General features: G+C 41.1%; 2 protein-coding genes across 2 annotated transcripts; one reads left to right on the forward strand and one right to left on the reverse strand.

The window, feature by feature from the left end:
• Window positions 1-8,714: 8,714 nt before the first annotated feature.
• On the reverse strand, window positions 8,715-9,987 carry LOC133739013 (A-agglutinin anchorage subunit). The gene has a single exon (XM_062166721.1). It carries the CDS (start codon window positions 9,953-9,955, stop codon window positions 8,897-8,899), a length of 1,059 nt encoding a protein of 352 aa, XP_062022705.1. The 5' UTR covers window positions 9,956-9,987; the 3' UTR covers window positions 8,715-8,896.
• A 2,609-nt stretch (window positions 9,988-12,596) lies between these two features.
• Window positions 12,597-13,671, forward strand: LOC133735246 (uncharacterized). The gene has a single exon (XM_062162658.1). The coding sequence runs from the start codon at window positions 12,897-12,899 to the stop codon at window positions 13,263-13,265; it is 369 nt and encodes a 122-aa protein (XP_062018642.1). The 5' UTR covers window positions 12,597-12,896; the 3' UTR covers window positions 13,266-13,671.
• Window positions 13,672-15,118: the final 1,447 nt, after the last annotated feature.

Raw genomic sequence — 15,118 nt, forward strand, 5'->3', positions numbered from 1 at the left:
AAAACTAACCACTTCTGGCCGACTGCCGACATGCGTATCCAACTTAGTCCTAGGACTGCTGCACGTGATCTCAGCCGTCCTATTCCAGCAATATGTTTGCCCTACCTGTCTTCTGGGTTTAACGCTCTTAATCAAACCTTCTTCTGTTTTTGCCATTAATTCTTAATTAAACCTTATTAAGATGGGACTTGGGAGACATTATTGAGGAGGATTGCCACAAGATCCGGATAGAGTTAAGCATAATCTAAGTATAAGTCAACCTGCTTAAAGCGCGTAATAGTATATGGACAAGTAGTCAACTCATATTTTAAGTTGGCCTACAAGTTTTGAAGCTCCTTCAATTAGTTGTAGGATTACACCAACTGCAATCCTAGCCTACTTGGGAGAGTCTTCGGTACACGGCGTGAATATACATGCACCGCTGAGATTGTACAGTTTTGAGTGATAAATAACGGACCCCACATATGGACAGCTGAGATTGCATAGTTGGTGTATGTGGACTTGCACCGCCGTGTATAGAAGAATTTTTGAGCCTACTCATATTTCCACTCTCCATTAGGTCAAAGAATATCATTTTTTTTAAGGGGCTGGTGCGGCTGCCCTCAAGCCTTGATTAATGAAATTGCAGAATACAAGGGGGGGGGGACACAGAGCCTGAACGCCAGATTACAATAAGCATAAAGAGAACATCCTGAAATAATATCAAGACTCTCTATAAATTCTATGTATTCTAACAAGCACCAAATAGCAAAGAATGCACAAATAGCTACTCCATTTGCTTTGACATAGTGGTGACATACCGGAAAGAATATCATATTAATATCTCTAAATTTCTCCAATAGATAATGGATTGGATTAACCTAAGTTCAATCGGTTGGTTATGAAAAACTTTCAACTCAATGCAATTCGACAATTAGCTAGGCAAATTCTTGAAAACTAAATATGTATTTGATTTGTTAGATTATAGCATATTTGTATTTGATTGGACAATACAATCAACAATTAAGTTAAAAAATTCTCCAACTATTATCTAAAATCTAAATACTAAAGTAAATCACCCAAATTATTGGATTCTTATTGAATTTAGGACTAAATTTAGTTGGCCCCCTCAAACTTTGGGGCAAACATCAGTTTGGTCCCTGACTTTTTTTTTTTAATCATGATGGTCATGTTATTTCCATTTGTTTGGCTCCAAAACCAGTTTGGCGTGCAAATAGTCTCTTTTGAATGCGCGAGCGTGCCAACACATTTCGGTGTAGTTGTCGGGGCGTCCATTGACCTGACTTCTTGATCAAACGTTGTGGACGAGGAGAGCACCAACCTCGTCACCGGGTTCTTTTCTCTGCCTTTCGGAAAATGACTTTCGCCTAACGAATAAGGACTTGTGATGTGATCTCTTGTGTCACCGAGTCGATACTTAACTTTGTAGGTTAAGCAGAGCAATCACCGGGAAGTAGGAGAAAACACGGGTTTTGCTAAAGCGTGACTTTAGCTTCGCTGGGTTGCGAGGGCGTTACCCTTGCTTCACTGGCTTCAACTAGGTTGAAGGTAGGTTTGCTCCGGAGAGACTTTGATAATCTAAGAGATTAGTTGATTGAGAGTTGCGTTTTTTTTTGTCTCTGAACCCTAGTATTTATACCTTAGGGTTTCGACTGTTCCTTGACATAGAAGGATTATTAATTGAAGATTCATAATTAGTCTCTGCTACTCGATTCCTATAAGGGCTCGTTTTCCTTAGATTTGCGTCACCGAGTTGATACTTAACGTTATAGGTTAAGCAGAGCAATCACCGGGAAGTAGGAGAAAACACGGGTTTTGCTAAAGCGTGACTTTAGCTTCGCTGGGTTGCGATGGCGTTACCCTTGCTTCACTGGCTTCAACTAGGTTGAAGGTAGGTTTACTCCGGAGAGACTTTGATAATCTGAGAGATTAGTTGATTGAGAGTTGTGTTTTTTTTTCGTCCCTGAACCCTAGTATTTATACCTTAGGGTTTCGACTGTTCCTTGACATAGAAGGATTATTAATTGAAGATTCATAATTAGTCTCTGCTACTCGATTCCTATAAGGGCTCGTTTTCCTTATGGATCTCGGAATGGGCGAAGTTGTAACTCAAACCCAAGTAGACTTAATTTTGGGCCGCAGGTATCGGCCGGCCATGCTGAACCCCCTAAAGGGATCTTACCAAAAATAATTTTGGGCTCAAACACCATTTTTCATCACAAGCCTCCAAAATTCAAAAATGGCTCGAAACATGACGTCATAGGTTGAGCTGGACCAGACAGCAGGACCTACTTTTCTGCTTTGTCCCTTCATTTTTGGCGAAATGTCCTAAAAACCCCTTATTACCGTTTTGACTCAATTACGGCTCCATTACACGAGTCAAAGACCCATAATCAAAAATCAAAAACTGAACTCCCTCACTCTCATCTCTCTCTCATCATGATCCTCTTCAAACACAATTGGAAACCCAGATTAAGAGATTATTGGATTATAAACACGCCGTGTTGGCGACATGGCCGGGGCCCCGATTGATCAAGCCTAGAGGCGAGGAAATCCCCAATTACTGTGAGTTAGGGTTTTCGATTTCAATGAATTTATCTGTGTGGATTTTTGCAAGTGTTATGGATTTTAGGGTTTAGAAGCTTCCAATTTAAGGTTTTAGTTGTGGGTTATAAGAGATAGGGTTTAGAAGCTTCATATTGGGGGTTTTGAGATTTAGGGTTTTGTTTTGTTTTTGTTTTTTTTAGGGTTTGTCTGTTTCTGGTTTATATTCAATATTGAATGGAGCATGTGTTTGTTGTTGGGTAGCTCAAATAAGGGATTTAACAAAAGGGATTTCAAATGGTCCCATTGGAGAATTGAATTTTGTTTAGGGTTTTACTGTTTTAGTGGTTGGAACAGTTGTGAAATGGGTTGGTGGGTAAGGTTTAACCCTTTGTTTAAGCTGCCTTTTTCAACTACCCTATTTATTGTTTAGGGCTTATTGATGTATGATGTTGCAACCCTGGTGTGCTGTCAGTAGCGTTACATTTGTTTCATGTATTGCTCTGTTTGGCTAGGGTATTGTGCTCACTGATTTTGTATTCTTGTGTTGCAGTACACCCTGATTATTTTACAAATCAAGGTATATAATGGTGGCTATATAGAGCATGAAGATGGGGTGTACATTGGTGGAATTGTAAGCTACTATGATAATGTTGACAATGACAAAATGTCATTGATTGAGGTGGATGGCATGGTGAGAGGGATCAAGAGTGAGTATGTGGGAACAAGGATTGATTACTGGTACTCTATTGGCAGTGAGGAAGATGTCATGTCTAAGCTAAACAATGACTCAGATGTCATCAGAATGTGTTGTATGGTGCCTGAAATCAGATTGGTTGTTCTGTACCTAGACCACTTAGAGCTTGTCCCGGGTTATGAAGATTTGGATGATTTGTTCATGTATGAGGATCAGATACCTAATTGGGGATGCAGTCAAGCTAGATCATCTGGGGTTGTAATAGAGGAGCTCCCTGATTCACCAAAGAAGCTAAAATCAAGGGTGAAGATTGAGGAGTTGCCTAATTCACCTACAAGGCAGGCTGAGGTGGTAAAGCCAGTGACAACACCATCAACAAGGTATAAAGTGTATGCAAACAAAAAGAAGGCCCTACCTGCTCTACCTGGTGTGAAGATCACTGAGTCTGAAGATGAAGTTCCAACTCAAGCTAGCAGAGCTCCAACTGTTGATCCTGCTGATAAGGGGAAGAAGAAAGTGGAGTTAGAGCAATTAGTTGATGAAGATGAGAGTGAAGATGATGGCTGGTTTCAGGAAGAGCCAGAAGAGGAGGAAGCAGATGATGGTGAAGAAGGTGGTTGGGAAGCTTCTGATGAGGATGATTCAAATGATTATGATTACAACCCTGCAAAAGATTATGAAGAGTATGCAGGGTATGGAGTGGATGATGATTTTCTCTTTGATTGGCTAACAGAAGCTGAGGTTGTGTCTAATCAAGGGGAGGACCCTTTTGTGGTAGGTAGAGCTGAGGAGAGTAATGAGGAAAGTTTTGAGAATGTAGAAGACAATGAGACAATGTTTGGGGCAGAGGATTCATATGAGGAAAGGCTAGAGCCAGAGTATAATTCTAATGATGATAGGGGTAAGGACAGATTCCCTGAGTTTAATCCTAAGGTTGATATGAGGGACCCACACTTCTACAAGGGGCTGAAGTTGCCATAGCAAAGGTACTAAGAGCTGCCATAAGAGAGAGGGCCATTCAAAATGGTTGGGAAGCTATTTTTTTGAAGAATGATAAGCTGAGGATTAGAGCCATTTGCAAGGCACCATACTGTCCCTTTGAGCGGTTTGCATCAAAGATGCACACCTTGATGATAAAGACTTACAATGGAGAACACAATTGTCCAAAGATTCTTGATAATAGTATGGTAAAAACACCATACCTCACATAGAAGTTTGCTAAGTAAATCAAGCTCAATCCTGGTATATCAACAAGTATAATATCTGCAACTCCTTTCTTTTGAATTCTTATTGGCCTACTGCCTGTGTTTAACAGTTTGTAATGTATTCATTTTTGTACTTGTTTGTTGCCACAAAGTCTCTTGCGCAGATAATGGCAGCTGGTGTGAGAGCCAGAGTCTCATTTTAAGAAGGTTGCATTGAGTCTGCTTGAGAAGAGCATGAAGGAGCAATGTATTCATTTTTGTACTTGTTTGTTGCCACAAAGTCTCTTGCGCAGATAATGGCAGCTGGTGTGAGAGCCAGAGTCTCATTTTAAAAAGGCTGCATTGAGTCTGCTTGAGAAGAGCATGAAGGAGCAATATGCCTGGGTACAAGATTATGCACAGGAGCTAAAAAGGGTTGATTCAAACACCACAGTTGATATCAAGTGTGATTTCAACAACCCTGGTCAGCTCCTTGTGTTTAAGAGAATGTACATTTGTTTAGGAGCTTTGAAGATGGGGTTCAGAGCTGGATGCAGGCCCATTTTGGGGCTAGATGGTTACCACTTGAAGAGTGCTTATGGTGGTCAGCTACTGTTAGCAGTGGGTTTGGATCCAAACAACACAACTTGTGTGGTAGCTTATGCTATGGTTGAGATGGAGAGTAAGGATTCATGGGATTGGTTTTTGAGGTTATTGGTGAAGGATTTGGATATTACAGGAGAAGGCAATGGTTGGACTTTCATATCAGATAAACAAAAAGAACTGCTACCTGCATGTGAAGCTGTGGTGCCACTTGCAGAACATAGGTTCTATGTTAGACACTTGTGGACCAATTTCATTAAGCTATTTCCTGAAAAAGTTTTCAAGGATCAAGTCTGGGCAATTGCCAAAGCAACAACCATGGCCTATTACTCCAAAAGAGCTAGTTCTGATGAAGCAAATGGAACCCAAAGCTTATGACTGGTTAACAGGTATGATATATTGTAAGCCACATGTGTTTATGATAAAAGTTTAATTATGGTCTTGTATTTCATTTTGTAGATCCTTTGAGACCACCTAAACACTGGTGTAGAGCTCATTTTGGCACCAACCTGAAATTTGATGTTCTTCTCAATAATTTGTGTGAAAGTATCAATACTTTCATTTTACCTGCTTGAAGCAAGGCTGTGATTTCATTCTTTGAAGATATTAGAGTCGTGATGATGAAGAGGATTGCTATGAGCAGAGAAAAGATGAGCAAATTTTTGGACCCTATTTGTCCCAAACCTAGAGAACTCCTAGAGAAGAACAAGGTCAAATTTGCAACAGATTGCATACCATATGGCTCTGGCAGCCCCCAAATTGAGGTAGAAAGGTTTGGAGGGTCTAAGCATGTGGTTGACCTGACCAGGACGACATGTGCATGTAGGAGATTGGATCTCACAGAGTCACAGGCATATGCAAGCATGCCATATCTGCTATCAACTTCATGAGACAGAGTCCAGAAGACTATTTGGATGCTTACTACCTCACTAAGACCTACATGGCAGTTTACTCTAACATAGTAAAACTAGTGAATGGTATGGACTTATGGATCCCTAGTAATGAACCTAAAATCCTCCCACCTCAGTACAATAGGTAGCCTGGTAGGCCAAGAACCAAAAGGATCAAAGATACATCTGAAAAGGAGTATGAGGGTCCAAAGCTTGGCAGGGTTCAAAAGAGTTTGAAGTGTAGCAATTGTGGCATACTGGGTCATATTATGAAGACATGTCATAGGCACCCTCCACCCAAAGAAAAGGCAGGTAAGAGGAGGAAACTGAACACAGGAGAGGCATCATCAACTCATACTCAAACTCAGATATTTTTCACAGTTTGGTTATTAGAGGAACTTGCAAATGATATAGCTGTGGCCACTGACCACATTACTTGCTGTGTAGGTCAAGGGTAGTAAAAAGCAGCCAAAGACTAAAAATGAGCGTAGAGAAACAACTAAGAGAATAACTAAACAACAGAAGGTAAACTGATGCAACTAGTTGTTTTATTATTTTTGGTTATTGTTTGGTTCTCTAAGTTATTTTTCATCTCATTATTGTAGGAAAAGAGGGATGAAAAGAAGGCAGCAGCAAGGGCATCAACAACTACAGCTGCTTCAAGCAAGGGAAGACCTCCAAAAGCTCCTTCAAGCAAGGGTAGACCAGCTGCTTCTTCACAGGCTTCATCAAGGTCATCTGCAAGGATCCAGGAAAATGCAAACAATGGTGGAAAATAGAGCAGGAGTTGTATGGGGTTAGCAACCAAGATTAGGTTATGATTTAGAGATGCATGTTGCAATTTTTTGTGCAACCTTGTGCTGTGCCAAAAGGTTGCTAGGTCTAATCTTTTGTTTAGATGATTAGACTTATGATTATGTGCAACTCGATCCAAGTTGTATTTTTTGTTGGTTTGGATGTAAAACACTTTGATGCATCTATTTGGTTGCTACAACAATTTCTGGTAATTTATGCACTCCATTTTATGCTCAGTTTCAGGTTTTGGTAATTTTTTGGCCATTTTCTGGTCTTGTTCATGTTTTGGTAATTTTCTGCTCTTGTTCATGTTTTGGTAATTTTTTGGTAGTGTTCTGGTCATGTTCAGGCTTTGCTGTGAAGCAGGTTAATTTGGAGGTTTAGAGCAGATTTTGGAACCCTTTTGTGGTTAAAAAGGGATTAGATTATGTCATTTAAATTTTGGAGGCAAAATATTGCGAAATGTCTGTTCTGCCCTTTTAGGGGTGATTAAATCTAACAAGTGGGCCTCTGCTGTCTGGTCTAGATCAGCCTATGACGTCACATTTCAAGTCATTTTTGAATTATGGAGGCTCGTGATGAAAAATGGAAGTAAGAGGACCATCATGATTAAAAAAAAGGAAAATGACTGGTCACACCCTGTACTTTGGGTGCGTCGACAGTTCAATCCTTAACATCCTAATTTTAACAAATAACTCCTCAGACATTCAAATCTCATATAATTTAGTCCAAAATGACTATTTTACCCCTCACTTCCTCTTTTTTTTTTTTTTTTTTTTTAATTCTTCTCTCTCGGTTTTTTATTTTTTTTAAAATTATTTTCTCTCTCTCTCTCTCTCTTCTAAAAACAAATTTCCTCCCTAAACATGGTGGCAGATAGTAGCAATGTCGGAGATGGCGAACACCGACTCTGAGGAGATCGATGTAGTCCGCATGACGTGGAACGTGTGGCCACCCACTCGCCGCCTGCATCGCCCCGATCCACTTCCACAACGACATCCCCACACTCCCCTACGCACTGCTGCGCTGCAAGACTTTCTCTGCCGTCCTCAACCCCTTCTCGCGCGTTCACTTCAACGCCAAGATCTGGATATGCCCCTTCTGCTACCAGAGCAACCACTTCCCTCCCAACTACTCCCTAATCTTCGAGACCAACCTCCTCGGCGAGCTCTACCCCCAATACGCCATTGTCCAGTACTCCCTCCCCTTCGATTCGACTCCGCACTCTCTGCTGGCACCGGTCTTCGTCTTCGTGCTCGACATGTGTATGATGGAGGAAGAGATGGCTTATGTCAAATCGACGCTGAAACAGGCGATTGGGTTACTGCCTGAGAATGCGTTGGTTGGGTTCATCTCGTTCGGGACTCAAGTGCAGGTGCATGAATTGGGGTTCGCCGAATTGAGCAAGGTCTATGTGTTTAAGGGGAGTAAGGAGATTTCCAAAGATCAGGTGTTGGAGCAATTGGACCAGTAAAAGGGGGTATAACCAGCCAGAAGGGGGAGGGGGAGGAAAAAAAAAAAAGATAAAAAAAAGGAAGTGAGGGGTAAAATAGTCATTTTAGATCAAATTGTGTGAGATTTGAATGTCTGAGGAGTTATTTGTTAAAATTAGGATGTTAGGTACTGAACTGTCGACGCACCCAAAGTACAGGGTGTGACCAGTAATTTGTCCTAAAAAAAAAAGGTTAGGGACCAAACTGATGTTTGTCCCAAAGTTTGAGGAGGCAAACTGAATTTAGTCATCCTTGAATTTGTATCAAAATTTGTTAGTTCACAAGTAATGTAGAATGACGGTCCGATCCAGACCTGTGATCATGAATTTGGTGATGTAATTCAATCTTTTGGGGTTTTAGGCCCTGCCCTCCACCAAAAATATCTTGGGCCAGCATCTTCCACTCATTGGGCCCATAAACAAGACAATGAAGGCCCAAGGTGTAGAGCAAAGAGGATTGAGTTTGTCATTTATCATTCACACATCAATTCGATTTTTAAGCAATAAAACATCAAACATTTGTTGCAAGAACACCATCATAAGATACGATACAATATATTGCGAGTACAACCCAAGAAATCAAACCAAACAAATATACAGAAGAGGGTTTAATCCATTCAAATGCTAAACCCATAATTAATGAAGGAAATCAAAACTTCTCTATATGCACTAGCACACTGAACAAGAAAGTCTACAAGAAAATAAAACAATCCAAAGAGATTAGAGGGTTATCAATGTCCTCAGGAACAGACTCCATGTAATGGTCATGAGCCAGAGCTTCTCTAACAGCAACTTCATCGATTTTGGAACTGATCCTGTGAATCCTTGTCTGTGTCTCTCTCGCAGGACTCTTCAAACAAGGCCGAGCCATTAACCCACTTGGGTTGTTGTTCGGACTAGCCGGCCTAAGATTTGAGCCCTTTTTTGGCGGGTTGGCCATTACTGTTCCCCTGTTCTTCTCTGAAACATTGAACCTTCTACTCGGAGACGGTGACCTCAAGCTTCTAGAATATGCAGAGATCACGGGCTTCTCGGGCTCTTTACGGAAGCTCTTCTGTCGCTTCAGAGTTGGTGAAGTACTTGTCCGGACTCTCTTCTGCGGTGTCGTTTTAGTACACCCATTTCCTCTGTTTATTGGGCTCGGCTGCTGCTGTTTTTTCAACGTTGCCGCTGCAACTGGTTTTTGTGCTTCCTTGATTGAAGCAATGCGAGATATATGCTGGTTTTCTTTGTAGCAAGACCACAAGAACTCGTTCGAAAATGATCTGTCGATCTTTGAACTGCTCGAAACTGAAGAAGCGCTGCTTGACAAGGTTGAGCTCGATGAGTTGATGGTGGAGTTAGAATTAGTAGTACTACTAGTAGTGGTGGTGGGGCAATAACTGAAGGAAGAAGCTGAGGAAGTGGAATTTGAAGGGGAAGAAGGAAAGGGTGAGATTTTGTTTGAATGGTGAGAAGGAATTGGAGTGGTAGGTTTAGGAGGTTGGGTCGAGATTACCAGTTTGTCTTGGACATGATTGCAGAATTGATCATCTTCTTCGACTTGGAAGTGGTTTTTGGGACTGCATTTGCTTATGCAAGAACCCATATTTTTGCTGGGTTTTGATTTTGGCCGTCTTGTAGGAAATTGATGTGGTAACATATATGGGTGACCTGTTGATATAGTGCAAGTCCTATTTTCAAGTGAAAAACAGAGGGAAAGGGGTGTGTGTGTGTGGCTTTTGCTTTTGCTCTTTTTCTTTTCAGACATTTGAATTTGGTTGCCGGGTATGAAATCCGTTGGGTAACGGTTGGGTAGAAGTAGAACATGGTGGCTACTTTTCAAGATTTCATCATATCTATATGCCTCTCTAGTCTCCACTTTCTAGAATGAGATTGCAGACACAAAATTGTATCCGACTTCACATTCTGTTTAATTCCTTAGTTAAAGTTACTTGGGCTAGGGCATATGGAATGGTTATCCGTCCAATTTTTGGGTCAGATTAACCCGCTGTTTCATAATTTTTGGGCCAGAATGAAAAAATTGTCAATATTGAAGGTCAAACCCAATGTTTTAACAAGAAAAAATCACTCACTAACCTAAAGTTATTCCAACTTTTTAGGTGAGGAAGGAATGTAAAGAAAAACTTTGGAGTCAAATTTATTTCTAACCAAATCTAAAATTAATCATTTCTAATATTGTAAGAAAATTAAGTTAAATTAATGTACCGAATCATGGTTAGATCTCAAGAACAATCAAGCTCCGACTTATAACTCATGGCTCTAAGGGATGTAAAAAAAAGACTTAAAAATCAAAGAAATAAGAAGCAAGTGCTGAAAGTATTTACATTGAATTAACTAGATCAATTCCAAAAGAAATCAGATCGATCCATCAGTACAACCTGGTCTCTCTAAGCTCGTCCCCACTTTCTAGCTTCACTATATAATCAATGGGGGGTTTATTCTTCAAGTACTACAACACAAAAGATGCCAGTCTTCAAACACATATTTACACAAGATCACAACCACAGAGATTAAACATGGCTCGATTCATGACGATCGATGAGAATATATAAACAGGAAGCAGATCGCTGGAAAATGGTCTAGCTAGCTAAGCACCAGATAGGATCTTCTTAATAATACCTCCTCTGGGGGGCACAGGGCCTCTTCCACCTTGACCTTGGGGCTTACCACTAGTTGTGCCTCCACCGCCGCCGCCGTCGCTTCCATTCATCTTCAGGCCGCTCAACTCAAGCACTACTCTCCGGCCAGTTAGACTAGCTGGCTTGGTATGTGTGTTTTTTGTATATGGGGGGGATGAATGAACCAGTCGATCGATATCTCTCGCAAACAGATAAAAAGCGAATAACCCACGCGTGGAGACAAAAGTCACAAAATGCACGTCCCCACAGGGCCACAGCTTTCTTGAGCTAGGGCTCACATATGTAATATTATTATGGGCAAAACATTCACCTGCGTCTAATTGCATGGTTCTGTTGCTTCTGTTTTTCATCAACACCACTAATCCTTTGAGCAATCTGATATGATCATTGGATATCCGCAATCACAGAGGGATGATCTCGCTGACGTATAAGGTGATACGTCACGTAATTCTGGGTTTGTCGACAGAGAAAAAGTTGAGACCTGGGGCGGTCTTATCCCCATATTATATATATATGATAAAGGCACGAGGCGGATTTAATCAAGAAAAACAAAAACCAACTGATATTTTGTTTTGATATCACTAAAAGTGACGCCGAATTCTGGATGTGGATAGGAATGGTTGAATGGTTTTGATGGGCCTCCATTGCCAAGCATCCAAACAGTGGTAGATCAATAACAAGCCTGCCCACAAGCCCAAACTGAAAATGCCCACTCCATCAGTACTCGATTTTGTTTGAATTTACTTTGACTCGAGAGTATCAAACTATGTAAGCGGACCTGATTATGTCTATGATTTGGGGCAGCCATCACATGGTGTCCTAGCTGGTCTATCATTTCCTTTTGAATCATTTCTATTCCATGGCAGGACAGGAGTAACGAGTGGCAGTACAGTAGTACTGAATTTTTATGGGGCAAGGAGAAAGACCATGGTCCGTAGATTCAGACGACTTAAAAGATTCTGGGGATCAGGAATTGGGTTATGGTATTGTCAGGGTCACTCCTCTATCCCATAATAGGGATTAATAGCTGTGCCCTATTCCTCCTATAGCTTGATTAGCTTCATCACTGATGAGTGATGACCAGCAAGTGTCTGAGCAGCTTTTTAGTTTAGAGGGTAGAGAGGAATCATAGAATCATGGTTTGGAATTTCCAAGGTACCAAGTTGAGCATTGGCTTGGCCTGCTGAATTCATCTCAATGATCTGATTGCTTATTTTCTTGTTAATTTTTTTTCGAAACCATAAATCATGGCAAAATAATGAACTAATTTTGTTTAAAGAAAATAATATAAAGAGAGTGACTAACAATTTTTCAACAATATTAACAATAACAAAAATTAAGACAGTTTTGTTCAGTTTCAATTACAAAAATTATAACCTTTCATTTTGATTGATTAATTTCGAGAGTTCGGAGTTTACCATTTATACACCGAGCCGAGGCTTGAGAATAAGGTCAAGTTTGAAATCAGGGAATTGTCAAGACTGGTACTACAGTATTGAGATCATTGTTTGCCGGATTTCTCCTACAGTGACGGAAAAAAAAACCACTGAAAAGGCTCGAGGACATTTTTTCGAAAAGTGCTTCTCTTGGAAAGCACTTAACAACACTTCCAAAGATTCCAACTTTTCCGGTCACTTTTTACTTTTCCTCTTGTCTTTTTACTGCCTCCGGGGGATCCCCCTCACTTAAAAACCAAAGACAAATACTCAAAACAACCCCCTCATCCCTTCCTTTTGCCTATTGGTGATTCTTTCTCATATTTTCAAATCAACAGAATCTTTCCACTCTCTCTCTCTCTCTCTCTCTCTCTCTTTCTCTCTCTCCAGTGAGAGAGAATAAACACTAGCTCTGGGCCTTCTCTCTCTCACAAGTCACAAGTAGTCATGAAGTGACCAAGCCTTTCCAAGAATCAAATTGCACAAACCCACGCCATGCATTGGCTAGATTACATTCTGGGTGAACCAAAGCTTTGCTCTTTGTGTATTTCAATGCCAGTTCTGTTCTGAAAGGAAAACACAGGTTTAGTCTAGCTACCAGGTATTCGACAAAATGTCTAGGCCATATGCTGAGCAACCTCCACCACCACCACCACCACCACCACAAGCCTTTGTGCTACAGGGCAGCGACGCCAGCACTTACTCCCCCCACGGCTCGATTGGTGCAGTGGTTGGTGTGCTTGTAATGGTCGTAATCCTCGCCGTAGTTGCTGTCGTAATCGGACGGCTCTGCTCCGGCAAGACTATCATGGGCTACGGCCATTTCGATATGGAGAGCTGGGCCGAGACCAAATGCTCATCTTGCATTGATGGAAGGATCAGTGTTTCACTTCCCAGGCCCAATGTGTCAACAGCAACATCACCAGCCCAACAATCTGAGCAATATGATGCTCAAACATCAGCACCTACTGCAAATGATTAACTTCTAGCTAGCTAGCTTCTGGGTTTTCGATTCAATATCGTAGGCAAATTGATCTTTTCCGTTATTTGTTTTTTGATGTTTTGGTGTCCTTTTGCATTTGCAAGACTCAGTCTTTGAATTTTTGAATTGCCTAGCTAGCTGATTAGCTCTTCAGCTGTATTTTACACATAAGTTAATGGCAGTTGCTACATTTGCTTGATCATTGACCAAGTCAGGTGCTATGTTACATCAATTTAAGCCACTGAAAAGGAAAGGGCAATGTCTTTAGCTCTTAGATTAAGTGAAGAATAGGTGGAACTGGTAGCGATCTTCAGCTGGTTTTGGTTTGATTAATGAACTTCTTCTTGTTCTTCTGCAATTCAATTCTTAGACTTGTGAGTTGCTGTGGCATTAATGCAATGTGTGTATGGACTATGGACCATGTGATGATTAGTACTAGAGTTGTATGCTTTTGCAGAAGCAGCAACAAAATCAAATCATATATTCCCATCTTGGGCTGATAATGATAGGTACTAGACCTTGTTAAGTTTATAATGGCTATATGGCCAGTGGGTTTTTGGTATATTTTTTGAATTTCTAGTCCTTTTCACAGCAATTCAATGACATTATGTTCTGGCAATTACAGTATCTCAATGGCAGCTACTAACAATTTTCCAGCTGCCAGCTAGCTGGCCTAGCCTGCTGCCGTATACAGAGCTTCTGAAGCCATGAAGCATTACTCTGCAATTTTGCATTAGTTGGTCAATAATGTTAGATTTTTTTGAAGAATATCATGTCGATATATAAATAATTCTCAGGCCAGAAAGGACCATTACATATCCTCCCTCTACCGACTTTGGGTAGATAAAGAGTTTGTGGTGAAACCACAGCGATACATAGATTAGGTCCGATCATTTGACGGTACCCATGCTCACTTATTCAAAGAAAAGCCTATAAACTATGTTACCAATGACAAGTAAATAGGCATAGTTCAAAGAAACGTAAAACTAAATCTTCTCCTTGCCCTTAACACTAGGGCTAGGAGGTTTTCCAGGGCAAAGCACGCTAAGCACCTTTTCAGCTGCAACCCTCTTCAGTGAAGGGTTTTTGTTTTTCGATCCCAGAGGCCGGCCTTTTTTCTTTTTTTGATCCACCTTGAGCAGCTGCATAGATGCCTGAGGGAGTGAGCCTTCCTTAGGAACTAAGATACCCCCTGGAGCTTCAATGAGACCTAGGGATTTAGCTGAAAATTTTGTGTGGAATTCCGGGACCTTCAATTTCTTGGGCACCATAGATGAGCTAGCAGCAGTCTCACCTTCATGAAACAGAAGCTTCAGTTTTTTTGGGGATGTATATGGCGATGGAGGACGGCCTCGTTTCGCCGTGGAGGACTCCACTTCAACAGGGACCAAGGCTAAACCATTTGCCTCATTAACATGCTTGAAGTCTTCACTGCGGAGCACAATAGGCTTGCGGTGCTTGTGCATGACAGGAGTGCCAAACAGGTTGCGCGCAATTGGGGGCAGTATAGGGGTTTGTATGCCCTGAAACCGAAATGTTCCATTCTGGAAACGAAGATCGGAAAAACCTGGGAATTGGGATGTTAGAGATTTCCCCAGTTGCGTCGCACTTGCAGCAGTTTCATCCACAGTTGGTGCATCAGCATTAGGGCAAACTCCCTGCTCATGAAACAAAAGATGGCAACCCCTGCATTGTCCACGTAAGTTCTCAAAGAAAAAGGTAATTTCTTTTACTACTTCCGGAATGATTTTGAGAGTCCTCTTCAGAAAAAATGGATGAGATATGGCATGAGCAACGTGAACCCTAATCTGACCTTTATTGTCAAAAAGTCTTTGATCAAAGTCCAAATACTT

The sequence above is a fragment of the Rosa rugosa genome, chromosome 3 (genome assembly GCF_958449725.1).
Source record: "Rosa rugosa chromosome 3, drRosRugo1.1, whole genome shotgun sequence".
Taxonomy (NCBI): Eukaryota; Viridiplantae; Streptophyta; class Magnoliopsida; order Rosales; family Rosaceae; genus Rosa; species Rosa rugosa.